General features: G+C 37.9%; 4 protein-coding genes across 5 annotated transcripts; 1 reads left to right on the top strand and 3 right to left on the bottom strand.

Moving 5' to 3' along the window:
* Positions 1 to 244: 244 nt before the first annotated feature.
* On the top strand, positions 245 to 3,886 carry LOC103519878. The gene is made up of 7 exons (XM_026831201.1): positions 245 to 627; positions 1,135 to 1,312; positions 1,664 to 1,924; positions 2,520 to 2,675; positions 2,744 to 2,975; positions 3,266 to 3,575; positions 3,665 to 3,886. Exons 1-7 carry the CDS (start codon positions 430 to 432, stop codon positions 3,884 to 3,886), a joined length of 1,557 nt encoding a protein of 518 aa, XP_026687002.1. The 5' UTR covers positions 245 to 429.
* Positions 3,887 to 5,890: 2,004 nt separating this feature from the next.
* Positions 5,891 to 6,601, bottom strand: LOC113471787. The gene is made up of 2 exons (XM_026831200.1): positions 6,523 to 6,601; positions 5,891 to 6,141 (listed from the first exon to the last, which is right to left on the bottom strand). Exons 1-2 carry the CDS (start codon positions 6,599 to 6,601, stop codon positions 5,891 to 5,893), a joined length of 330 nt encoding a protein of 109 aa, XP_026687001.1.
* Positions 6,602 to 12,519: 5,918 nt separating this feature from the next.
* LOC113471786 (BRCA1-associated RING domain protein 1-like) lies at positions 12,520 to 18,212 on the bottom strand. Of its 2 annotated transcripts, XM_026831198.1 has the most exons (7): positions 17,578 to 18,212; positions 17,114 to 17,194; positions 16,257 to 16,453; positions 15,728 to 15,758; positions 15,233 to 15,426; positions 13,917 to 14,148; positions 12,520 to 13,326 (listed from the first exon to the last, which is right to left on the bottom strand). In XM_026831198.1, exons 1-7 carry the CDS (start codon positions 18,178 to 18,180, stop codon positions 12,976 to 12,978), a joined length of 1,689 nt encoding a protein of 562 aa, XP_026686999.1. In that variant the 5' UTR covers positions 18,181 to 18,212; the 3' UTR covers positions 12,520 to 12,975. The 2 variants fall into 2 exon arrangements, with proteins under 2 accessions (XP_026686999.1, XP_026687000.1); XM_026831199.1 differs by lacking the exon at positions 15,728 to 15,758 and having other exon boundaries at positions 15,233 to 15,457.
* A 9-nt stretch (positions 18,213 to 18,221) lies between these two features.
* On the bottom strand, positions 18,222 to 24,161 carry LOC103519875 (BCL-6 corepressor-like; the record flags this gene model as incomplete). The annotated part of the gene is made up of 9 exons (XM_026831197.1): positions 18,222 to 18,340; positions 18,384 to 18,769; positions 20,092 to 20,277; positions 20,465 to 20,487; positions 20,545 to 20,601; positions 20,926 to 21,006; positions 21,433 to 23,174; positions 23,356 to 23,448; positions 23,725 to 24,161. Coding segments are annotated over 9 exons (3,124 nt in total), but the record flags the coding sequence as incomplete, so codon positions are not given.
* Positions 24,162 to 24,479: the final 318 nt, after the last annotated feature.

Raw genomic sequence — 24,479 nt, 5'->3', positions numbered from 1 at the left:
GCCACCAAGGAGAGAGTAGTTTTGGTCCCTGATTCATTATTTGATATTTCTCCTTAAACATGTCCTGGATATATTCCCAAAGCAACTCGGTCACGGGGAATGTCACAAAATATGCAACGAACAATTCGTAAACAATTGCACCATTTTGCCAAACATCCTCCTTGAGTGACGGAAATTTTGTAAACAAAAATGTCCAAAGTCGAAACAAGAACTTAAACCAAACATTTCTCAAGCTCTTTCTTGCCACCCGTCTAACGGGTTAGAATATTCTGAATTTTACGTAAACATTTTCAAGAATCCAAGAAATTTAGAAATTTTACCAATTGATCGCGAAAAAAATCTAAATCGCCTAGATTTTTCTAGACCGTGCTATAAAGATAACATTTCAAGGAGTTTTCTATAACTTTCGAGAAGTTTACCGTGGGGAATATGGACCCCAGACTGGTTTGGTGTTTGGCGCTTGTGTCCATCGTTCACTCCGTTCATAGTGATGATAGTGAGTGGAGTGGAAATGACATTGGTCGTTCACTAGCTGAGACTCCTGCTCGAAGATATGCTGGTGAGGGTATTGAACATGGGAGAAGAGGAGATGATGGAAGAGATAAGACTGGAGATGAAGAAAATGAGGTAAGTGATAATATTAGTGCTCAGGAAGTATGTAGATGATTTTCAAGTAAGTAAATAAATACCTAGTAAATGCCTATTCGGATTGAGATTTTTGGTTTTGGGGGTGAAAAGTTGGAGATTTTTTAAACCTGTTGAAAGAGGTAGGTACCTACAAGTAAAAAAAAAGTGTACGTAAAAGCATAATTATTTCCAGTTTTGACTCAGACTTGAATCTCCAACCTCCAGTTTCTAAGTCTATTATCAGATTATCACACTTCGTAAAACGAGATTTTTTTTTATTTTCTCTAAGCAAATTATGAAGAATAATATGTTCGTCGTCCAGGAGATTAAGGTTAGACTACGCATATCTGCAAAAAATCGACCTCTACCATTTGATGTAACAACCGAGAACCGGCGTGAAAGACCTGGTATTCCAGAGTTAAAGCGCTTTATGGGGGGAAAAAGTTAAACTACCTATTGCAGCTACAATAAATCTGTTGAAATATTCCATACTGTTTTCCATTCCAGGCCGACAATGCACTCATGGGAAACAAATACATGAAACAAATCAGCAATGAACCTGCCATGGCTAACACTCCATATGCCCATACTTTGAAAAATAAAATAAACACCCAAGGCAAAAATCCATCAGTGAAAAATAACAAATCAAAATACGATGAAAACGGTATGCCCAGGAGTTTTGAAGATATGAAAAAGAAGAAACCAAAACAACAACTGAAAGGGAATGAGCAAAAACTCGACAATAGAATCAAAAATAGTAAGAAGCTAACATTGAACAGAGAATATGAAGCTGAGAATTTAATTGATGATAAAGATGATGAGTGGGAGATAAAAAGATGGAAGAAAAATCAGTGGTTGGAAAATTTGATCCCGAAGTCCAACAAATTCCTATATAACAACAAGAAATACCATGACAAACATGTTGATCATGCTAACAAACTGAAAGGCAAGTAACTCTAAGTAGACTGATGTTAATGTGCTCACAGAAACCAAAAAGGAAGTAGGTATGAAAACGGTATGCCCAGGAGTTTTGAAGATATGAAAAAGAAGAAACCAAAACAACAACTGAAAGGGAATGAGCAAAAACTCGACAACAGAATCAAAAATAGTAAGAAACTAACATTGAACAGAGAATATGAAGCTGAGAATTTAATCGATGATAAAGATGATGAGTGGGAGATAAAAAGATGGAAGAAAAATCAGTGGTTGGAAAATTTGATCCCGAAGTCCAACAAATTCCTATATAACAACAAGAAATACCATGACAAACATGTTGATCATGATAACACACTGAAAGGTAAGTAACTCTAAGTAGACTGATGTTAATGTGCTCACAGAAACCAAAAAGGAAGTAGGTATACCTAGTAGGGAACAATGGGAACATAAACTCAAGTAAATTACATAAATGGTTTTCCTAAAATGCATTTAAATAAACTCATACATTATTTATCGATGTTTGAATTTAAGGAGTAGATATTTACAGTGGTTGGAAAATTTGATCCCGAAGTCCAACAAATTCCTATATAACAACAAGAAATACCATGACAAACATGTTGATCATGCTAACACACTGAAAGGTAAGTAACTCTAAGTAGACTGATGTTAATGTGCTCACAGAAACCAAAAAAGGAAGTAGGTATAGATACCTAGTAGGGAACATAAACTCAAGTAAATTACATAAATGGTTTTCGTAAAATGCATTTAAATAAACTCATACATTTATCGATGTTTGAATTTAAGGAGTAGGTATTTGGTAACTGAAGAAATTTACTAACAATAATTGTAAAATGCATTTAAATAAACTCATACATTTATCGATGTTTGAATTTAAGGAGTAGGTATTTGGTAACTGAAGAAATTTACTAACAATTATCTAACTTGGGTTATTACAGACGTCAAATTCCGTGATGAAGATTCAGTCATCCAACATAATCGTTTGAGAAGAGATGTTCTATCTTCAATCTACGTGCAAATGCCTCACGGAGAAGAAGATGAAGCAGATAGCGAACTTCTCATGGACAACGAGGAATCCCGAGACAAATCCAAAGGCTCCACAACAGTTTGTCTTGAAATCAAAAGCGATCCAACCAAACCACCATCCACAATATGCGGAAAGGCTCCACAACAGTTTGTCTTGAAATCAAAAGCGATCCAACCAAACCACCATCCACAATATGCGGTCCAGAAATCAAACCCAGCTCACCACTCGATCATCACTTGTATGATATAAGCAGCAACCAAAACTATGGATCTAATAGCTTCTATTATACCGAGCCTCAACCAGACAAGACACTATGGTCTCTGAATCCATTGCAAGATCCAAACTATTACTCGTCACTCAACTACAAATATCAGTCAACAAACAGAGAGAACCAACAGCAACATCAGCACAGTCACAAACACAATGGCGAGAAACATAAATCTCAAGTTACAACACATGATAAGACTTATCAATCAAAACATCCCATGACTCACAACACTTTATCTTCAGAAGATACGACCAAGACCTTGAAACCAATGCCAGCAGAAATGAACACGATACACCAAGATAATGATATTAGGAATGGACGTGGTCAAACAGCGAGAAATATTTTATCGGGAAATATTGAACAAACTATTACTCGTCACTCAACTACAAATATCAGTCAACAAACAGAGAGAACCAACAGCAACATCAGCACAGTCACAAACACAATGGTGAGAAACATAAATCTCAAGTTACAACGCATGATAAGACAACTTATCAATCAAACCATCCCATGACTCACAACACTTTATCTTCAGAAGATACGACCAAGACCTTGAAACCAATGCCAGCAGAAATGAATACGATACACCAAGATAATGATATTAGGAATGGACGTGGTCAAACAGCGAGAAATATTTTATCGGGAAATATTGATGATAGTGAAAACCCTTTGGGCGTTCAAAGAAATAACTTCAAAGACATGGATTTGAACTTGCGAGAAATATTTTATCGGGAAATATTGATGATAGTGAAAACCCTTTGGGCGTTCAAAGAAATAACTTCAAAGACATGGATTTGAACTTGGATGCTGCTATGTCTTCTAATATGAATAGTTATGTCAATCCTGATCAACTCCAATATAATCACAATGGCGAGACACGACAGATGAACGCTGAGTATGGAAACGGCTTTGTTCCGGAGCAAACCATATTTTACCCTTTCGTCAACTACGATGCCAATGGAGGAATTTCAAGAAATGCTGCTCCGTATCCTAAAAAATTACCCCCGTAAGGTCCTCCAAAGCCTCTGTACGGACTACGACGGGTTCTAGTGTTTCTTGGACTTGGGTGGGTTTTGGCTGGCTCTGGTTTTGCTGGGTCTTCAGGCTTTTCAGGTTTGGTCGGTGTTGTAGGTTTTTCGTCAGTTTTCGTGGGTGTTTCGGGTTTTGCTGGTTCGACAGGTTTGCTGGAGGTGTTGTTTGAACTTGGATGCTGCTATGTCTTCTAATATGAATAGTTATGTCAATCCTGATCAACTCCAATATAATCACGATGGCGAGACACGACAGATGAACGCTGAGTATGGAAACGGCTTTGTTCCGGAGCAAACCATATTTTACCCTTTCGTCAACTACGATGCCAATGGAGGAATTTCAAGAAATGCTGAACTTTAGAAGGTCAGTACTGCAGTCTGAGCCTGAGCAGCGGGCATAATACGTAGTACCTATCTATAAGCTACGGCTCTATAGCTCTATTTATTGTACATATCTAGGTATGTAGGTATGTATTTATAGTACATATCTATTTATTGTACATATCTAGGTATGTAGGTATGTATTCTACTTAAGAAATTTATTAAAACTGTCAGACAAGAAGGAAAAATATTAAAAACAGAAAAAAGCAGATGGAAAGAGAAAGAAATAGAGGAATTGAAGGGAGAGGGAGAGAGAAAGAATAAGAATTAAAAGTCCCTTGGGTCTTGTTTCATAAGACTATAGTTTGACTTTATCCTCCCTCTCTTTCTATCAATCTTCCTCCTCACTCTTCCTCCTCTGAATTCTCTCTCCTCTCTCTTGTTCTTATTTATGTCTCTCTGTCTCGTAAGGTCCTTTTTTATTCAGGAAATATGCAACAAAAGTCATCAGAAGCAAACAAACTTGCTGAGACTCAAAAATTCGCTGAAATCGAAACCAACGAAATCCCCACTGAGGAATTCTCTGACGAAACAAAATGGAGAGAAACCAGTGGCAATATGGATCAGAATATCATGACAGCTGAGAGCAGAGATGCTTATGAGTATTATCCTGATAGATACCCTTACAGACCTACAACATACCCATACATACCATCCAGACCTTACCCTTATCAACCTCATCGCCCTTACCTCTACACTGGACCGTATGATCGCTATGATCCGGATTGTCGTAGTGGTAGATGTCGGGCCGCTGAAATGTCGGATGGAAGAAATTCAGAAGGAAGCATTGTACTGGGAATGTCTCCTGGTATGCCTTGGGTTCAACAAGAGGGAAGAAATTCAGAATCGTTTTGGTCCAATCTGTTCCATCCATTTCAAGAACGTCAAGGAAATCTAGAAGAGAACTCAAACCATTTCGCGTTACCAATCTCCCAAGAGGATCAATTCAGAGGAAACGCTTACTACTCGGGTCGCCCATATCCTTACAGACCATCGTATGAGTATCAGGGAACACACAGTTACCCGTACACTTCACGGCCTTACCCGTACCGACCTTATAGCTCTAGCTACCCTTATGATTCGAACTGCAGAACCGCTGACGGCCGTAGCTGCCGCGATGCTGAAGCAGAGAGAAGTGCAAACGCTGACGCCAACGTTTCGCCAAGTGTTCAAATGACAAATTATATCCATCCTCATTTTCCAGTTAGTCAGCCAATGCTACCTAAAGGATCAAAATGTGAACAAGCAAATCAAGACAACTATCGATCGATGAGTCTCAATATGGAATTCAATCCCGCTGACAGGTCTTCTTCATTCGAATCTCAACCTAGATCCGCTGAGACCTCTGCACAAGAAATCGCGTCTTCTGCACCAGAAAATGAACTGCTTGGACTTTCACCCTTAGCCAGGACCAGTATTCCGGTGTCTTCAAACATTCACACACATGCGCCACTAGGACTTGCCTGTAACGTGGTGCACGCACCCATTGCACCAGTGGTACCGGTACAGCCATTGGTTCCATCTGGACTTGTCCATGGTGTAGGGACTGGACTTGTTTCTGGTATCGGGACTCACGGCGTTGGACTCGGTGGACATGGCAATTTAGGAGGTAATAACACGTAACATAAGGACAGAGGAATCGGCTTTAGCTGGGACGGTTAGTACTACTGGAGCGACGGAGTTCTCGTCATTCCTTGTAGGATGGTTGGCGTTCCCCATACTTGATAATTCGGCAGATATTTGGTTATCTAGTTTAGGAGCTGGTTCCTTGGATGGTGATTGACTGGCAGTTGGGGTCCCCATAGGTTTTGCAACTGAAGGTTCCACATTCTCTATGTGTTGAGCATTGTGATCTGGGAAAAAGATAAGGATGGAGTAAATAATCGTGAAAAAAAAAATTACTTAAGTGAGTTTATTTTAACACCTCTTCTGCTGTCTTATTTAGCCTCTTCTAATGAAAAACCCACGTTTATAACCAAGTCTGAAATGATCTCTAGTATCTATGTAGTTTCCGATGTTACACCGATCAAAATGAGTACAACTGAGTAGCGATCAGTGGCGGCATTAAATTTACAAAAAGTAAAAATAAACAAAGACCAACAACTCATTCTCAAAGCTTCTCATTCCTTTCTACAGATTCCCTTAATGTAGATGGTGAATTTGAAAATAAAAATATGTATTAAGGTGCCCTAATGCTATGTCTATCTATTTTAGTAATGGTAAGGGAAACTTACTTGGTATGGGTGTTGCTGTTACGGCACAGACAATAAAGGCTAGCAGCAAGCTGCTTAGTGTTACTTGGGTCACCTCCATGGTGGTAGTGATTTGGAATCAGATATTCCAGGTATTAGGTCAACTTTGAGTTTAGGAGATAATCTAGGCTGTCAATTAGTCATCTTTTACTCCTTAATGATGCTGATCATCCCAAATCAGTGGCGCGTGTGAAGAGCATGTTGAAGATTAGCATTAGCTTAGGAGAACCTGGTTGACTAGGTACAAGGGGTACTAGTGCGAGCCTAATACATAATAACCTATTTAAGTCCCGGGTTCGATTCCCACTCTCGACCAAAATTTATACTTCTTTTTCGACTGTAAATATTTCTACAGGTTACTTTCTGGAGTTCTCGTGTTAACCCAGCAACTAAATGAGAAGTCTTGTCTCTTCTCGCTCATCTGATAAGAGGCATACTACGGGATGGGCAACCATTACTTCTAAGTTATCTCACTTATCTCAACCGTTTTCGAAATCCTTAAGGGCAAAATATTCAGACCCTTTGAAAGTTAATAAGTAGTAATAGTAATAATTGTGCTTTATTATTAAATTTCGACATATCTTGACAATTACAAGATTAAATTTAAACTTGTGACAGCACTACCACCAGTCCACCCAACCCCCCCCCCCCCGGGGCCAACAGGAGGACGCGTGGAGGATGAGGGTGGCCCCCCATACCCCCCCCCCATCCGTCGACCCCAAAAGGGATGGGAAGACTAGAATTGCCACACTAAAGATTCAAGATAAATCTTGAATCAATTGATTCGTGCAAAGGGAGTTATGTCTTAAATAAAAAGAAAAGGGATTTACCCATACACAATAAATAATTTATCACATGCAGGATTGAACTTTATATTCTAAAATTAGAGTGTAAACTTCGCCTCTGATTATCTCACCAATATCAAAGTGAGAAATAACTCCGTTATTAGTTACTATCAAACTATTGCTACTTTATGTTATCTATTTATCATAGGCAGACGATCTCATATTTACGCTAGACAAAAGCCCTGAAGGGATGATTTCTTGATAACGAAATTATTGTAGAAACAAAAATTAGTTTAGTGATCGAACGAAATGAATTCTAAGTTTTAACTCGAACCGGATTTCCTTGCCTGTTTGTTACACCATAACTCTCGAACGGTTTGCCCGATGTTGATGTCATTAGGTACACAAGTGTAACACCTAAAACACAAGTGTAACACCTAAAACACAAGTGTAACACCTAAAACACAAGTGTAACACCTAAAACACAAGTGTAACACCTAAAACACAAGTGTAACACCTAAAACACAAGTGTAACACCTAAAACACAAGTGTAACACCTAAAACACAAGTGTAACACCTAAAACACAAGTGTAACACCTAAAACACAAGTGTAACACCTAAAACACAAGTGTAACACCTAAAACACAAGTGTAACACCTAAAACACAAGTGTAACACCTAAAACACAAGTGTAACACCTAAAACACAAGTGTAACACCTAAAACACAAGTGTAACACCTAAAACACAAGTGTAACACCTAAAACACAAGTGTAACACCTAAAACACAAGTGTAACACCTAAAACACAAGTGTAACACCTAAAACACAAGTGTAACACCTAAAACACAAGTGTAACACCTAAAACACAAGTGTAACACCTAAAACACAAGTGTAACACCTAAAACACAAGTGTAACACCTAAAACACAAGTGTAACACCTAAAACACAAGTGTAACACCTAAAACACAAGTGTAACACCTAAAACACAAGTGTAACACCTAAAACACAAGTGTAACACCTAAAACACAAGTGTAACACCTAAAACACAAGTGTAACACCTAAAACACAAGTGTAACACCTAAAACACAAGTGTAACACCTAAAACACAAGTGTAACACCTAAAACACAAGTGTAACACCTAAAACACAAGTGTAACACCTAAAACACAAGTGTAACACCTAAAACACAAGTGTAACACCTAAAACACAAGTGTAACACCTAAAACACAAGTGTAACACCTAAAACACAAGTGTAACACCTAAAACACAAGTGTAACACCTAAAACACAAGTGTAACACCTAAAACACAAGTGTAACACCTAAAACACAAGTGTAACACCTAAAACACAAGTGTAACACCTAAAACACAAGTGTAACACCTAAAACACAAGTGTAACACCTAAAACACAAGTGTAACACCTAAAACACAAGTGTAACACCTAAAACACAAGTGTAACACCTAAAACACAAGTGTAACACCTAAAACACAAGTGTAACACCTAAAACACAAGTGTAACACCTAAAACACAAGTGTAACACCTAAAACACAAGTGTAACACCTAAAACACAAGTGTAACACCTAAAACACAAGTGTAACACCTAAAACACAAGTGTAACACCTAAAACACAAGTGTAACACCTAAAACACAAGTGTAACACCTAAAACACAAGTGTAACACCTAAAACACAAGTGTAACACCTAAAGGACATATTTTCCTCATTAGATTTTCAGCTTATTCGGGAATTTAGGGCTCTTGGAAGGGCCCTTTCTATGAGTAAGTTCTACAGTTCACACAAATACTAGGTAAGGTTTGTGTTCTCCAAGACCTAATCAAGTCCAAAATATAGTGGGAAAATTTTCAATGTTACCTTGTTTGTTTTCAAGAAAATCGGACGGACCGTGACCATTAGGGAGTTTTTATACTATGTATTACAACGCAGACTTCCAAATACATACAAACAAACCATGTCTACCAATTTAAAAGGCACACAATGAAAAAAGTACCTGCCTAGCTAAGTGGCTAGAATTTAGACAGAAGAGCTCTCTTCAGAAGAATCCTAATATACTTAAAATAATATGCACATCTCTTCTCTCTCTGGAATTTAACAAGGGTTCTACTATTCCACTATAGTGAGCTTCCTATCCTACTTGAGTGGCACAAAAGACAAAAAAAAAGCGTATAAAAATTACACAACAAAAGCTCAAAAAGCGCAGCAGCTCACATCTCTCTAAAATGCTTAAATAATAAAGGAGAAATAAATTAAAACACAGATGAAATAAAGGAGAGGAACGAAATAGAGGGAGGGAAGAAGGTGAAGGAGAAATAGTATGAGGAGAAGATGGAGGAGGAGAGAAGGAAAAGGAAAAAAAAGAGGAGTAGAAGAAAAAAGGGTATGGAGGAGAAGAAGGTGAAGAAAAAGAAGGCAGAAAAAGGGAAGAGGAGTAGAAGAAAGAGAAGGATTGACGGAGCAGGAAAAGAGAAAGAAGAGGCAGCGAAAGAGCAGAAGAAGAAAAAGGAGGAGAATGAATGGGAGGAGGAAAGAACAAAGTAAAAAAAAAAGTCTGCACCTCTATCCGAATCAAGTGTATCGTTTGAGTCTGAACAGAAATCTGCCAACATCCCTTGTGCGTCTGGCAATGCAAATCAGATTCTAGGATCCTCCATTAGTAACAATGTTCAACTTCCCACCCAGGCCATCCTATCACCCCAGCAACCACCTGTGGGGATCTCACTGCGAGCCCCACTCCTGGGATCTGTTCAATAGCAATGCAAATCAGATTCTAGGATCCTCCATTAGTAACAATGTTCAACTTCCCACCCAGGCCATCCTATCACCCCAGCAACCACCTGTCGGGATCTCACTGCGAGCCCCACTCCTGGGATCTGTTCAATCTCAACACGATCTGAGCGGATACTCTGACGCACGTCAAAGTCAAATGTCACCCATGGTAGGATTCGCGAGTCTATCGGAAATGAAAGATCGAGAGAATCAACTGAAACAAAACTATCCGAGTTACGATCATTTCAATCAGCTAGCTCAAGATGACAGGCCTACCTTTCACCCCTATGAGAATCTATACAGAGCAAGCGTAGAACAAAAACCATGTGATACAGCAAATACGTTCAAGAACACTGAAGACAATCTAGAGATTAAAACGAGTGATGTCAAAGTAGTGAAACCGAAGAGACCAGATTTGAAAGAGCTGCAAAAGCTGCCGTCCAAAATCATAACATCAAAACCGCCAAGACCCATACCTATCTTGAAACTGCCGAAGCCTAATCTGAAAAGTGCAGGTTTGAGAGCAAGCCAGAAAGAACCTTGTACGTAAAAGTTACAAAACAAAGAATGATATCTTTCAATAGTTAACACAAGTCTACCTATATAGGTATGCTTTTTTATACTTTTATACAAGACCCATACCTATCTTGAAACTGCCGAAGCCTAATCTGAAAAGTGCAGGTTTGAGAGCAAGCCAGAAAGAACCTTGTACGTAAAAATTACAAAACAAAGAATGATATCTTTCAATAGTGAACACAAGTCTACCTATATAGGTATGCTTTTTTATACTTTTATATTTTTTTCATAATAAAATTATACATTTTTGTACTTTCCCAGAGACATTTTTCAATTTATTTCATTTTACTTTTTCAGACATCCTTCACATCCTAGGTAGGTAAGTAGGTATACTTCAACTTCAGAGGTTACTGCATTTCACTTTACCTTAAGCGTTGACTGTAGTGTTGCATTATATTGAAGAGATTTCAAAAGCAAATATGTACAGTACCTCGTAAAGTTGTGTTTAGTTTACATTGACCTTGCAGCATAAGTTCTGTGCTTGATATTTACAGAGTGGTACACTCATAGTTATACTTTCTCGTATATCTGGGACCTATGCCTGAAAGGAATAGTGTTGTTTTACGAACAAAAAGGGCCACATTAGAAAGGAGTTACAATTTCTAAATGAATCAATTTAAAAAACATAGAGGAGAGGAAAATCGCGCCTTGCGGGCTCTGGTGTAGATGCAAATTTTACGAGAAAATTACGTCCAATGCGTATAGATTCAGAGTTCCCACTATAAATGCAAACTTTGAACAGAATAAAACAGTCGTACATGGACGAAAAGCGATGACAAAAAGGATTGCAGACTGGAGAGAGACAGAAATAGAACGCGCAAGTTTTAATGAATAATAAAGCACTTTGTATTTCATGTCGTTAATAAATAATTATTTATTTTTCATTAGGTATACAATACGATCATTTCATTTGCTCAAAATTCTAGTTATTTAGGTATAGAGTTTGCAAATTTACATCCTTATTGTTTCAATGATTTTTTCTTGTGTGCTAATTGTTAACAAGCACGAATACTGTTATTTTATTTACATCCTTATAGTTTCAATGATTTTTTCTTGTGTGCTAATTGTTAACAAGCACGAATACTGTTATTTTTACCTATTATTTTGGATGGTTCTCATTATTGCAAACATGCAAACATATGGAAAATATCCTGAAAAAATGACGCCACCTCTCCAGTTGGACTACTAATAGACCAAATCCTGTAAAGTTTCCGTCTGTAATGTTACGTCATAACTGGCACAAAGTTCTTTGTGGAATAGCGAATAGCTATGATTCCCACTCCACTGGGAAAAGTATTTCGGCACATGTAAATGATCAATAGAGTCCAGACCTCTATTGTTCATAAGGTGATTTAGGTTGGACTATCTCAAACTGTTCCACACAAGCTCGTACCCAGCTCAACCCCAGTGCCTTTACATGTTCCATATTATACAATGAAATATTGAAACAAAAATGATAAAAGTGCACAAAAGGAATGCATGATTAATTTATAGAAGAGAAGGGGAGAGAGAGAGATAAAGAGGGAGAGAAGAGAGCGAGAAAGAGGAGAGGGAGGGAGAGCGGGGCTGTACCTACCTAATCTAATAACCTACATACCTACTTACTTTAGTGTTAACACGAAGATTTCAATTGGTTTATTTCAACATAACTCTCTCGAATGATTAGACCGCTTTTAATGAAGCAAAAACTTTAAATACTCGATATGTACGAAAATTTCTCAATAAATCAGGACGCTTTTTCAACGATAAAATAATTAATTCAATGAAAAAACTCTTAAACTATTTGTTATTCGAAAAAATAAGAGCAAATTTTGATTTTATTAATTTATAAAAAGTAACAAAAGTACAAAAACTTGATATGACGAAATATTACGTTTGAACATTGGGAATAAATTGGAGGGAAAATAAGGGATTTACAAAATCTCTACACAAAATATCATAAAGTAACTTGGAATATAAAGACAGGGAAACAAGGCGATACGAAAATTATTTGGTACTGGTAATGCCGCTACCCCAATGAAGTAGATCCTCAAATGTCCTCACGAGGCGGAGCGCACCCCGAACTCTAAGCACAGAGCCGTAAAAACTTCGACCTCGCCGGGAATCGAACCCGGGCCTCTGGCGTGCAAGACTAATGTGATAAACACTCGGCCACGGGAGGTTACTTGTTTAGAACATACCTATGTATGTATTGCGAAATATTTTCGAGGGGGCTAACATTTGTACTTTAAGTGTGAATAGGCAAAATTTACCTGGGATTTCGGCACATGTAAATGATCAATAGAGTCCAGACCTCTATTGTTCATAAGGTGATTTAGGTTGGACTATCTCAAACTGTTCCACACAGGCTCTGACCCAGCTCAACCCCAGTGCCTTCACATGTTCCATATTATACAGCCGTCTAGGTAGGGCCTCCTCACTGTACACTATAGCTTGGCTCAGGTTATACAGGCGATGCTGGGGCCTATTCACGTGATACATCACACTGGACTCGCTGAGGTTCATAGACTCGGGGTCCGGTTCACGATTCAGTAATGTGGCGCCCCCTCGCTTGAATATATCACGCATGTCTTCAGAGGAGAGGGGGGAGGATGTAGGCCATGGCTTGGTGAGGTAGACTTGCAGGCCGTTGAATAGGCCAGGCAGCTAGAGGAAATGAAATGGAGGTGATTAGACATGTACAACTTAGAAAGACAAACCTTTTTCAGATTTTTCGTGGTTGGGTGGAAGAGCTCCTCCAGGGGGGAAAAAAAACTTTCAGGAGAAGAAAAAATGTTTGATTTCATAAATATTACCTTTTTAGATAAATTCCCTTTTTTAAGGGCTTTGGATAAAAATAAAACTCCAAAGTCCTTAAGGCTTTGGCTTTTGTTGAAGAGTATTGTTATTGAGAAATTCCTAGATAAAACAAGTAAGTACTATTTCCTACTCATCTCGATTTTGGAGGTGATTAGACATGTACAACTTAGAAAGACAAACCTTTTTCAGAATTTTCGTGGTTGGGTGGAAGAGCTCCTCCAGGAAAGGCACAAAAAAAAACTTTTAGAAGAAAAAATGTTTGATTTCATAAATATTACCTTTTTAGATAAATCCCCTTTTTCAAGGGCTTTGGATAAAAAAAAAACTCCAAAGCCCTTTGCCGACAGTATGCAACATTGTGTTGAAGAGTATTGTTATTGAGAAATTCCTAGATAAAACAAGTACCTACTATTTCCTACTCATCTCGATTCACTTACAAGGTTCTCCTTATTCTCCCGACTCCTATGGAATGGTTTGGCCAGTGGATAATCCACAGTGCCCAGGATCTCAAACTCCTCCACAGGCAGAACCTTGCCTATCTCCAAGCTACGGGATATCCATGTATAATCTACAGCTTTGATACCAGACAGAATAGCACGGAGTACATTGCAAGTGGCTATACAGGTACGCTCTGGAGTACCATTCACTAGTAGGATGTTCACGTTAGATCTGAAATCAAACGGGAGTATATGTTCTTGTATTTGTTATTGTTGTTCTAATGGTGTTGCTGCACCAAGGGTGGTTGCTTGTCTCTAGGCCAAGATTACTTGGCCCGTCCCGAACCGCAGTCAACCATCATGAGGACCTGTGCTTTTCCTTTGGCGGAGTACATTGCAAGTGGCTATACAGGTACGCTCTGGTGTACCATTCACTAGTAGGATGTTCACGTTAGATCTGAAATCAAACGGGAGTATATGTTCTTGTATTTGTTATAATGGTGTTGCTGCACTAAGGATGGTTGATTGTCTCTAGGCCAAGATTACTTGGCCCGTCCCGAAAAGCAGTCAACCATCATGAGAACCTATGCTTTTCCTTTGACGGAGTACATTGCATGTAGCTATACAGGTACGCTCTGGTGTACCATTCACTAGTAGGATGTTCACGTTAGATCTGAAATCAAACGGGAATATAATATGTTCTTGTAATTGTTATTGTTGTTGTAATGGTGTTGTTGCACCAAGGGTGGTTGATTGTCTCTAGGCCAAGATTACTTGGCCCGTCCCGTAAAGCAGTCAACCATCATGAGGACCTGTGCTTTTCCTTTGAAGCATCCCTTTGTAACATTGTAACCTTCAGCTAGCCAGGCTGAAGCTGATTTTCCTTTCGGTTTGGGTTTGGTTTAGACTGCGGGAGGAAAGGGACTTTTCAGTCTCATTCTGACTTTGGATCTGGAGATTGGTGGTTCGAGTCCAAGTCTAGTCAGAAAATTTAGCGTAATGTATTTTGAGGGAAATGACATTTGTGACGAGCATTTATGCAAAACATTCCTTTGAAGCATGATGAACCCTTTGTAACCTTCAGCTAGCCAGGCTGAAGCTGATTTTCCTTTCGGTTTGGGTTTGGTTCAGACTGCAGGAGGAAACGGACTTTTCAGTCTCATTCTGACTTTGGATCTGGAGATTGGTGGTTCGAGTCCAAGTCTAGTCAGAAAATTTAGCGTAGTGTATTTTGTGGGAAATGACATTTGTAACGAGCATTTATGCAAAACACATTTTTTTTCCTCAATATTTTCTATTCAATAGGTAATACTCACTGTAAGAGTGTAGACACAATGATAGGTACATCTGCTCCACTAGACAAGGTCTTAACAAACTGTGCCAGCCCTGATGTCTGGGTCTTGTCTAGCTGATCAGCATATATTACTATATCTATACAGTTAGGTAGAGAAGGGGGTGGGGCTGCACTCAGGCGTGGCAAGGAGAGGGCTGTCAAGATGTCCGTCTTGATGTCGTCTCGACTGATCACATCCAAGTATTCTCTGTAGGGGGAGGGGCATAGAAGAGAGATGATTAGGATATATTTTATTTCGCACTAACTATGTGTGTAGGTACAAATAATCTTTTTTTAATAATTTAGTTTGTTTGTGATGACTTGATAACTCTCATACAATTGGACTGATTTTGATAAATTTTCACAGGTGTCAAGTGGCAGAGAATGTCTTAGAATAACTTCACCTTACTTTCAATTTTTTTTTCTTTATTCTTTTTACAAATATTTCATAAAAAAAGGAAGATTGTTGATTAGTGATGTCGTCTCGACCAATCACATCCAAGTATTCTCTGTAGGGGGAGGGGCATAGAAGAGAGATGATTAGGATATATTTTATTTCGCATCAACTATGTGTTTAGGTACAAATAACCTTTTTTGAATAATTTAGTTTGTTTGTGATGACTTGATAACTCTCATACAATTGGGCTGATTTTGATAAATTTTCACAGGTGTCAAGTGGCAGAGAATGTATGAGAATAACTTCACCTTACTTTCAACATTTTTTTTTTCTTTTTACAAATATTTCATAAAAAAGGAAGATTGTTGATTAGTTGGACTGATTTTGATAAATTTTCACAGGTGTCAAGTGGCAGAGAATGTCTTAGAATAACTTCACCTTACTTTCAATTTTTTTTTCTTTCTTCTTTTTACAAATATTTCATAAAAAAGGAAGATTGTTGATTAGTTTTTTGGACCCAGTTAGGCTTGAGCTAAATAGGGGCCTATTTTTAAGTAAGTACTACAGTTCCCTACAAGTGAATAAGGGTAAAATTAAGACATTTACTTACAAAGGTTTGTGTCCCTGAATATTTCTCTTGTCCACATCAGCTCCATATTGTATCAACAGTTTAGCCAGGGCCGGTCGTACATCTCTAGCCGCTAGATGTAGAGGCGTATCATTATCCAGCCCTGGTACATTCACTAGTGCCCCTGCCTCTAGGAGAAGGCGCACTACACTCTCGTTACCAATGCTCACTGCGTCGTGCTGGGGGGACAGAGGGAGTGAAAGGGACAAAGTTAGGTCTCATTGGGGACAAAATTAAAGCCCAATGGTAACGCTCTTGTTTTCCATGCAGAAGGTCCCGCAGCCCTGGTACATTCACTAGTGCCCCTGCCTCTAGGAGAAGGCGCACTACACTCTCGTTACCAATGCTCACTGCGTCGTGCTGGGGGACAGAGGAAGTGAAAGGGATAAAGTTAGGTGTCATTGGGGACAAAATTAAAAAAGGACAAGGTTGGCCCAATGGTAACGCTCTTGTTTTCCATGCAGAAGGTCCCAGGTTCGATTCTCATCATCCTCAAAAATTTGCATTAATAAATTGTAAATAAGTATTTAAAAGAGTTTCTTTCTAGTGTTCTTCTGTTGATTCACCAGCTACATGGATGGGACAAACTTGCCAACGTGCCACATTGGCAGTTTTGAGAAGGGAAAAGCCCGCTTCAAATCGAAGCCACAACCTCAAGTTTGTGAGATTGTAAATAAGTATTTAAAAGAGTTTCTTTCTAGTGTTCTTCTGTTGATTCACCAGCTACATGGATGGGACAAACTTGCCAACGTGCAACATTGGCAGTTTTGAGAAGGGATAAGCCCGCTTCAAATCGAAGCCACAACCTCAAGCTTGTGAGTCAATGTTGTATCACTTACCAGAGGAGTCCAGCCTGCGTTATCCTTCACATTGGGATTCATATTGTTCTTCAGTAGGGATAGTACTTTGTTTGTGTCTTTCTGAAAACCAAAACCAATCCGAAATGCGTTGAGATTATCTTAGTACAAATATCAGAGAGTTTACCTACTTGAAACATTCAAGTTCAAAGAAATAATTATTTTATGGAGCTCTTACACTGCTTCAGAACCTAAAAAAGGAGAAATCTACATTTTTCAACATACAACTCATGAGGAATATACAAAACTACAATGAAGTAAGTATTGCCTTATGGTCAGTCAGCTAATTTTCGCACTCCTTATGGCCAATCAGTTGAATTTTGTGTAATCAGTTTTTTAGGTATACCCTAAGAAATGGGCAGATTTGACAAGGGACAAGAATGCTATTATGCCTACCTATCGATAGCACTTGTTTAGAAGGGAAAAAAAAGTAGTGAAATCTTTACCTTACAAGCCATATGTAGCGGTGTTTCTCCCTTGACATTTCTCTTATACATTGCATTGAGCAGTGGATTCCTCTTTACTGTCGCTGGAGTAACAGGAGTTTTCACAACCGTATCTTTCTTCCCAGTAGATGGAGTTTTAAGAGTAGCTGTATCTTTCTTTGCATCAGCCAGAGTGGATGGAGTTTTCACAGCATTTTTCTTCGTAGTTTCTTTCTTAGTTTTCGCTACAGGGGTTGCATTGTTATCTGGTACTTTGAATGCATGTCTGGATTTGGGTGTGGTTAATCCTTCATCTAATCCCTCACGAGGGGTAGCTACATCACCTGGTGTGTTACTCAGAGGTGTTAGATATTCCCCTGTACTGGTTGAGGTAGCACTGTTATCCTCAGGTATACTAGTTGGTTTTAGCAAACGTTTGCCTGGTTTCCGTATGGGTGTGATAGACTTTTCTTCACTGGAAACAGGTTCTATGCTTTTAGTTGGTTCAATGTTACTTTCAGTTGTCTTGGCGTTTTTGTTAACGCTCCTTGGAGTTGCTCTGGTTGTTCGTTTGGTTTTGGCAGCTTCATTTGTTTCTCCATTGGTGTTTTTGTTTGTGTCCATGACATTTGTGTCTGTAGATGTTTCACTGAGGGTTTTAGTTCTCACTTTGTTAACGCTCCTTGGAGTTGCTCTGGTTGTTCGTTTGGTTTTGGCAGCTTCATTTGTTTCTCCATTGGTGTTTTTGTTTGTGTCCTTGACATTTGTGTCTGTAGATGTTTCACTGAGGGTTTTAGTTCTCGCTTGTCTTGGTGGATTTTTAACACTTGGTTCATGTTTCGTACTCTCAGCTTTGACTGTATCCTCATTTTTCGAGTTTTTCCTCTGTCTTGTACTTCTAGGTACAACGTTGAGTTGTTTATCTTCATTGAGGATTTTGTCTATTTCCTTTGGATTCAAACCATCAATTGGGATTTCTTTTTTCTCGGTTGAGCCATCTTCGTTTTCTATATCTTTGTCCACTTTCAACTTTTTGCTTCGAATGAGGTTTTCAATTTCACTTGTGTTCTTGTTGACTCCTAACTGTTTTCGAGTTCGCTTGGACTGTTGTTCATTGTCTTTAGATATTTCTGTTTTATCAATGTCTACCGTGGGAGGATGTAGGCCATGGCTTGGTGAGGTAGACTTGCAGGCCGTTGAATAGGCCAGGCAGCTAGGGGAAATGAAATGGAGGTGATTAGACATGTACATATATGATTAATGTATAGTATTTCATATGATGGGAGGATGTAGGCCATGGCTTGGTGAGGTAGACTTGCAGGCCGTTGAATAGGCCAGGCAGCTAGGGGAAATGAAATGGAGGTGATTAGACATGTACATTTATGATTAATGTATAGTATTTCATATGATGGGAGGATGTAGGCCATGGCTTGGTGAGGTAGACTTGCAGGCCGTTGAATAGGCCAGGCAGCTAGGGGAAATGAAATGGAGGTGATTAGACATGTACATATATGATTAATGTATAGTATTTCATATGATGGGAGGATGTAGGCCATGGCTTGGTGAGGTAGACTTGCAGGCCGTTGAATAGGCCAGGCAGCTAGGGGAAATGAAATGGAGGTGATTAGACATGTACATATATGATTAATGTATAGTATTTCATATGATGGGAGGATGTAGGCCATGGCTTGGTGAGGTAGACTTGCAGGCCGTTGAATAGGCCAGGCAGCTAGGGGAAATGAAATGGAGGTGATTAGACATGTACATATATGATTAATGTATAGTATTTCATATGATGGGAGGATGTAGGCCATGGCTTGGTGAGGTAGACTTGCAGGCCGTTGAATAGGCCAGGCAGCTAGGGGAAATGAAATGGAGGTGATTAGACATGTACATATATGATTAATGTATAGTATTTCATATGATGGGAGGATGTAGGCCATGGCTTGGTGAGGTAGACTTGCAGGCCGTTGAATAGGCCAGGCTTCCAGTTACAGCAGTGAGAAATGGATGGTGAAATTGGGACATCCACTAATTTTCTATAGTTTTCATTCTTCAGTTGCACTAGTTCCAGAAGTGAGAAATGGATAGTGAAATGGACACATCCACCAATTATCTAATTTTTCAGTCTTCAATTACAGCAGTGAGGATTATTATTATTATTATTATTATTATTATTATTATTATTATTATTATTATTATTATTATTATTATTATTATTATTATTATTATTATTATTATTATTATTATTATTATTATTATTATTATTATTATTATTATTATTATTATTATTATTATTATTATTATTATTATTATTATTATTATTATTATTATTATTATTATTATTATTATTATTATTATTATTATTATTATTATTATTATTATTATTATTATTATTATTATTATTATTATTATTATTATTTAGATCTACCTATCACCAAGTTTCCTAACTTTTTTGGAGAGTTTCATGTAAAATTTAGAACACTTTAGCCATAAAAGATTGGAATCCCCAACATTTTGAGAAAATCTACTTACTGTAATTGATTCACCATGGAGTAAATAAACTCAACATTGGCGTCTCCAAGTTCATAATATTTCAGATAAGATTTATCGCAATATTTTGCATGACACTTTGGACATACTTCATTCTTATGTACACACATGTAGCAATATACAGAGAGACAGTTTATACAGTGATGGGCTTGTTTGGGTAGATTTTTGCTGAAACAAAAGGAATCATGGGTTTAGTAAATCAGAGTTGGGGTCTTCAGTTTGTAGATTTAATGTTGGTTCATTTGTTTTTAATTTATTTGCACAAAAAGCACCAAAGAAAAGGTTTTCTCAGGAAGGTACCTACTTCTCTCATGCTCTCCCAATTAGGAATAAGATCTATGCAGTTTGACTTCACAGTTGTCCTGGAGAACCGAGCCCCTGTTGGGGCAACAGATGGTGTTAAACTTCTCTTCAAATGGTAAATATGTATCGTGCCCCTGCCTCTAGGAGAAGGCGCACTACACTCTCGTTACCAATGCTCACTGCGTCGTGCTGGGGGGACAGAGGGAGTGAAAGGGATAAAGTTAGGTCTCATTGGGGACAAAATTAAAAAAGGACAAGGTTGGCTCAATGGTAACGCTTGTTTTCCATGCAGAAGGTCCCAGGTTCGATTCTCATCATCCTCAAAAATTTGCATTAATAAATTGTAAATAAGTATTTAAAAGAGTTTCTTTCTAGTGTTCTGCTGTTGATTCACCAGCTACATGGATGGGACAAACTTGCCAACGTGCAACATTGGCAGATTTGAGAAGGGAAAAGCCTGCTTCAAATCGAAGCCACAACCTCAAGCTTGTGAGTCAATGTTGTATCACTTACCAGAGGAGTCCAGCCTGCGTTATCCTTCACATTGGGATTCATATTGTTCTTCAGTAGGGATAGTACTTTGTTTGTGTCTTTCTGAAAACCAAAACCAATCCGATCTTAGTACAAATATCAGAGAGTTTACCTACTTGAAACATTCAAGTTCAAAGAAATAATTATTTTATGGAGCTCTTACACTGCTTCAGAACCTAAAACAGGAGAAATCTACATTTTTTTAACATACAACTCATGAGGAATATACAAAACTACAATGAAGTAAGAAATGGGCAGATTTGACAAGGGACAAGAATGCCATTATGCCTACCTATATTGATTATCGATAGCACTTGTTTAGAAAGATCTACATTTTTTAACATACAACTCATGAGGAATATACAAAACTACAATGAAGTAAGAAATGGGCAGATTTGACAAGGGACAAGAATGCTATTATGCATAGGTACCTATATTGCCTATCGATAGCACTTGTTTAGAAGGAAAAAAAAGTAGTGAAATCTTTACCTTACAAGCCATATGTAGCGGTGTTTCTCCCTTGACATTTCTCTTATACATTGCATTGAGCAGTGGATTCCTCTTTACTGTTGCTGGAGTAACAGGAGTTTTCACAACCGTATCTTTCTTCCCAGTAGCTACAGCAGATGGAGTTTTAAGAGTAGCTGTATCTTTCTTTGCATCAGCCAGAGTGGATGGAGTTTTCACAGCATTTTTCTTCGTAGTTTCTTTCTTAGTTTTCGCTACAGGGGTTGCATTGTTATCTGGTACTTTGAATGCATGTCTGGATTTGGGTGTGGTTAATCCTTCATCTAATCCCTCACGAGGGGTAGCTACATCACCTGGTGTGTTACTCAGAGGTGTTAGATATTCCCCTGTACTGGTTGAGGTAGCACTGTTATCCTCAGGTATACTAGTTGGTTTTAGCAAACGTTTGCCTGGTTTCCGTATGGGTGTGATAGACTTTTCTTCACTGGAAACAGGTTCTGTGCTTTTAGTTGGTTCAATGTTACTTTCAGTTGTCTTGGCGTTTTTGTTAACGCTCCTTGGAGTTGCTCTGGTTGTTCGTTTGGTTTTGGCAGCTTCATTTGTTTCTCCATTGGTGTTTTTGTTTGTGTCCATGACATTTGTGTCTGTAGATGTTTCACTGAGGGTTTTAGTTCTCACTTGTCTTGGTGGATTTTTAACACTTGGTTCATGTTTCGTACTCTCAGCTTTGACTGTATCCTCAATTTTCGAGTTTTTCCTCTGTCTTGTACTTCTAGGTACAACGTTGAGTTGTTTATCTTCATTGAGGATTTTGTCTATTTCCTTTGGATTCAAACCATCAATTGGGATTTCTTTTTTCTCGGTTGAGCCATCTTCGTTTTCTATATCTTTGTCCACTTTCAACTTTTTGCTTCGAATGAGGTTTTCAATTTCACTTGTGTTCTTGTTGACTCCTAACTGTTTTCGAGTTCGCTTGGACTGTTGTTCATTGTCTTTAGATATTTCTGTTTTATCAATGTCTACCGTTTTGCTGTCCGTTTGTTTGATTCTTTTTCTTGAACTAACCTTGGTATCTGTTTTCTTGCTATCTTTGAACAACTCCAGTTCATCTTCTTCTTTATCTTCATTATCTCCAATGTCATCTTTGGGTTTCATACGTTTTCTGTTCCTCAGCAGTGCATACTTGTTCAGTAGAGTGGCTTTACAACTTTCTTCAACATACTCATCAAAGTCAAAAATAGAGGCAGCACTTTTCTCATGAATATGTACATCTGAAATGTTCTTTGTTTTGTTCGGATAAGTTTTAGAGACACATCTTAGTTGTGTTGAACTTGGTTCATTGGAACTTTCTTCATTAGAATTTTCTTCATCAAATTTGTCACATTCCTTTCCACATTCTGTTGCTGTGGAGCTACTTTCACTATCAAGGTTGATTGAAATTTTCCTTTTATTTCTTTCCACTCTGTTTACAATAAACAAGTCTTCATTTTCTTCCTTTTCTGTATCAGATAAAGGGGTTTGGCTTATCTCTTTAACCTTCTTTTGGTCAATTTTTTCTTCAATTTCCTTCTGACCATCATTTTCTTTCTTTTGCTCATTTTGTTCACTTAGGAGTTTGTCAAAAGGATCTTCATAACATTTGGGTTCTGTTTGACTAACAGTTTTCTTTGTAACATTCAGGCTCTTTTCTTTTTCAACTTTGTTCTTTTTGTCTCTTCTTCTATTTCTATTAGATGTTTTAGGAGACGCATCAGGTATCCACACTGGATCATTAGATTTAAGGATCTTGATAACATTTGGGTTCTGTTTGACTAACAGTTTTCTTTGTAACATTCAGGCTCTTTCCCTTTTCAACTTTGTTCTTTTTGTCTCTTCTTCTATTTCTATTAGATGTTTTAGGAGATGCATCAGGTATCCACACTGGATCATTAGATTCATCATTACTTGTGTTTCCATTATGATCGGAATCATTTGGAGTTTCATTCGCAGGTGGTTGTTTGTTGATGATGTTTGGATCATTTTCAACAGACATGACATCTGAAATGTTCTTTGTTTTGTTCGGATAAGTTTTAGAGACACATCTTAGTTGTGTTGAACTTGGTTCATTGGAACTTTCTTCATCAAATTTGTCACATTCTGTTGCTGTGGAGCTACTTTCACTATCAAAGTTAATTGAAATTTTCCTTTTATTTCTTTCCACTCTGTTTACAATAAACAAGTCTTCATTTTCTTCCTTTTCTGTATCAGATAAAGGGGTTTGGCTTATCTCTTTAACTTTCTTTTGGTCAATTTTTTCTTTGATTTCCTTCTGACCATCATTTTCTTTCTTTTGCTCATTTTGTTCACTCAGAAGTTTGTCAAAAGGATCTTGATAACATTTGGGTTCTGTTTGACTAACAGTTTTCTTTGTAACATTCAGGCTCTTTCCCTTTTCAACTTTGTTCTTTTTGTCTCTTCTTCTATTTCTATTAGATGTTTTAGGAGATGCATCAGGTATCCACACTGGATCATTAGATTCATCATTACTTGTGTTTCCATTATGATCGGAATCATTTGGAGTTTCATTCACAGGTGGTTGTTTGTTGATGATGTTTGGATCATTTTCAACAGACATCAAATAGTCATCTGCTGCTGGGAATTCAGTTTGTTTGCTACTGTTTCCAACTTCAAATTTGTTTTTGCTTGTCACATAGATGTTTTGATCAGCAAGTATTTTCTTGATAAATATTGGCAGTCTGACATTTTCTTTCCTGGAAAAAAGATAGAGAATTAAATAAACACATTCTATTATCTGATTTTTTTTCATCTGCTGCTGGGAATTCAGTTTGTTTGCTACTGTTTCCAACTTCAAATTTGTTTTTGCTTGTCACATAGATGTTTTGATCAGCAACTATTTTCTTGATAAATATTGGCAGTCTGACATTTTCTTTCCTGGAAAAAAGATAGATAATTAAATAAACACATTCTATTATCTAACTAGGGTCTTACTGTAACAAAACTGATGTAATAATCTTAACTGATTTTTTTTATTATTATTTTTTTTTTTTTTTTTTTTTTTAGTTCTACTT

This window comes from Diaphorina citri, unplaced genomic scaffold (genome assembly GCF_000475195.1).
Source record: "Diaphorina citri unplaced genomic scaffold, Diaci psyllid genome assembly version 1.1 scaffold3015, whole genome shotgun sequence".
Taxonomy (NCBI): Eukaryota; Metazoa; Arthropoda; class Insecta; order Hemiptera; family Psyllidae; genus Diaphorina; species Diaphorina citri.
Note: the sequence above shows the minus strand (reverse complement) of the source record. Positions and strands in the feature narration are given on the sequence as shown.

What these genes read in the sequence shown, in the direction of transcription:
- LOC103519878 (XM_026831201.1), top strand. Translation starts at nt 430, where the DNA reads ATGGACCCCAGACTGGTTTGGTGTTTGGCGCTTGTGTCCATCGTTCAC. An exon ending in ATCCCGAGACAAATCCAAAG is followed by an intron (nt 2,676 to 2,743) that starts GCTCCACAACAG and finishes ATATGCGGAAAG; the next exon opens with GCTCCACAACAGTTTGTCTT. An exon ending in AAAGAAATAACTTCAAAGAC is followed by an intron (nt 3,576 to 3,664) that starts ATGGATTTGAAC and finishes AACTTCAAAGAC; the next exon opens with ATGGATTTGAACTTGGATGC.
- LOC113471787 (XM_026831200.1), bottom strand. Translation starts at nt 6,601, where the DNA reads ATGGAGGTGACCCAAGTAACACTAAGCAGCTTGCTGCTAGCCTTTATT. An exon ending in AACAGCAACACCCATACCAA is followed by an intron (nt 6,142 to 6,522) that starts GTAAGTTTCCCT and finishes TCTTTTTCCCAG; the next exon opens with ATCACAATGCTCAACACATA.
- LOC113471786 (XM_026831198.1), bottom strand. Translation starts at nt 18,180, where the DNA reads ATGGACACAAACAAAAACACCAATGGAGAAACAAATGAAGCTGCCAAA. An exon ending in CGCTACATATGGCTTGTAAG is followed by an intron (nt 17,195 to 17,577) that starts GTAAAGATTTCA and finishes TTTGGTTTTCAG; the next exon opens with AAAGACACAAACAAAGTACT. An exon ending in ACGCAGGCTGGACTCCTCTG is followed by an intron (nt 16,454 to 17,113) that starts GTAAGTGATACA and finishes CTGTCCCCCCAG; the next exon opens with CACGACGCAGTGAGCATTGG.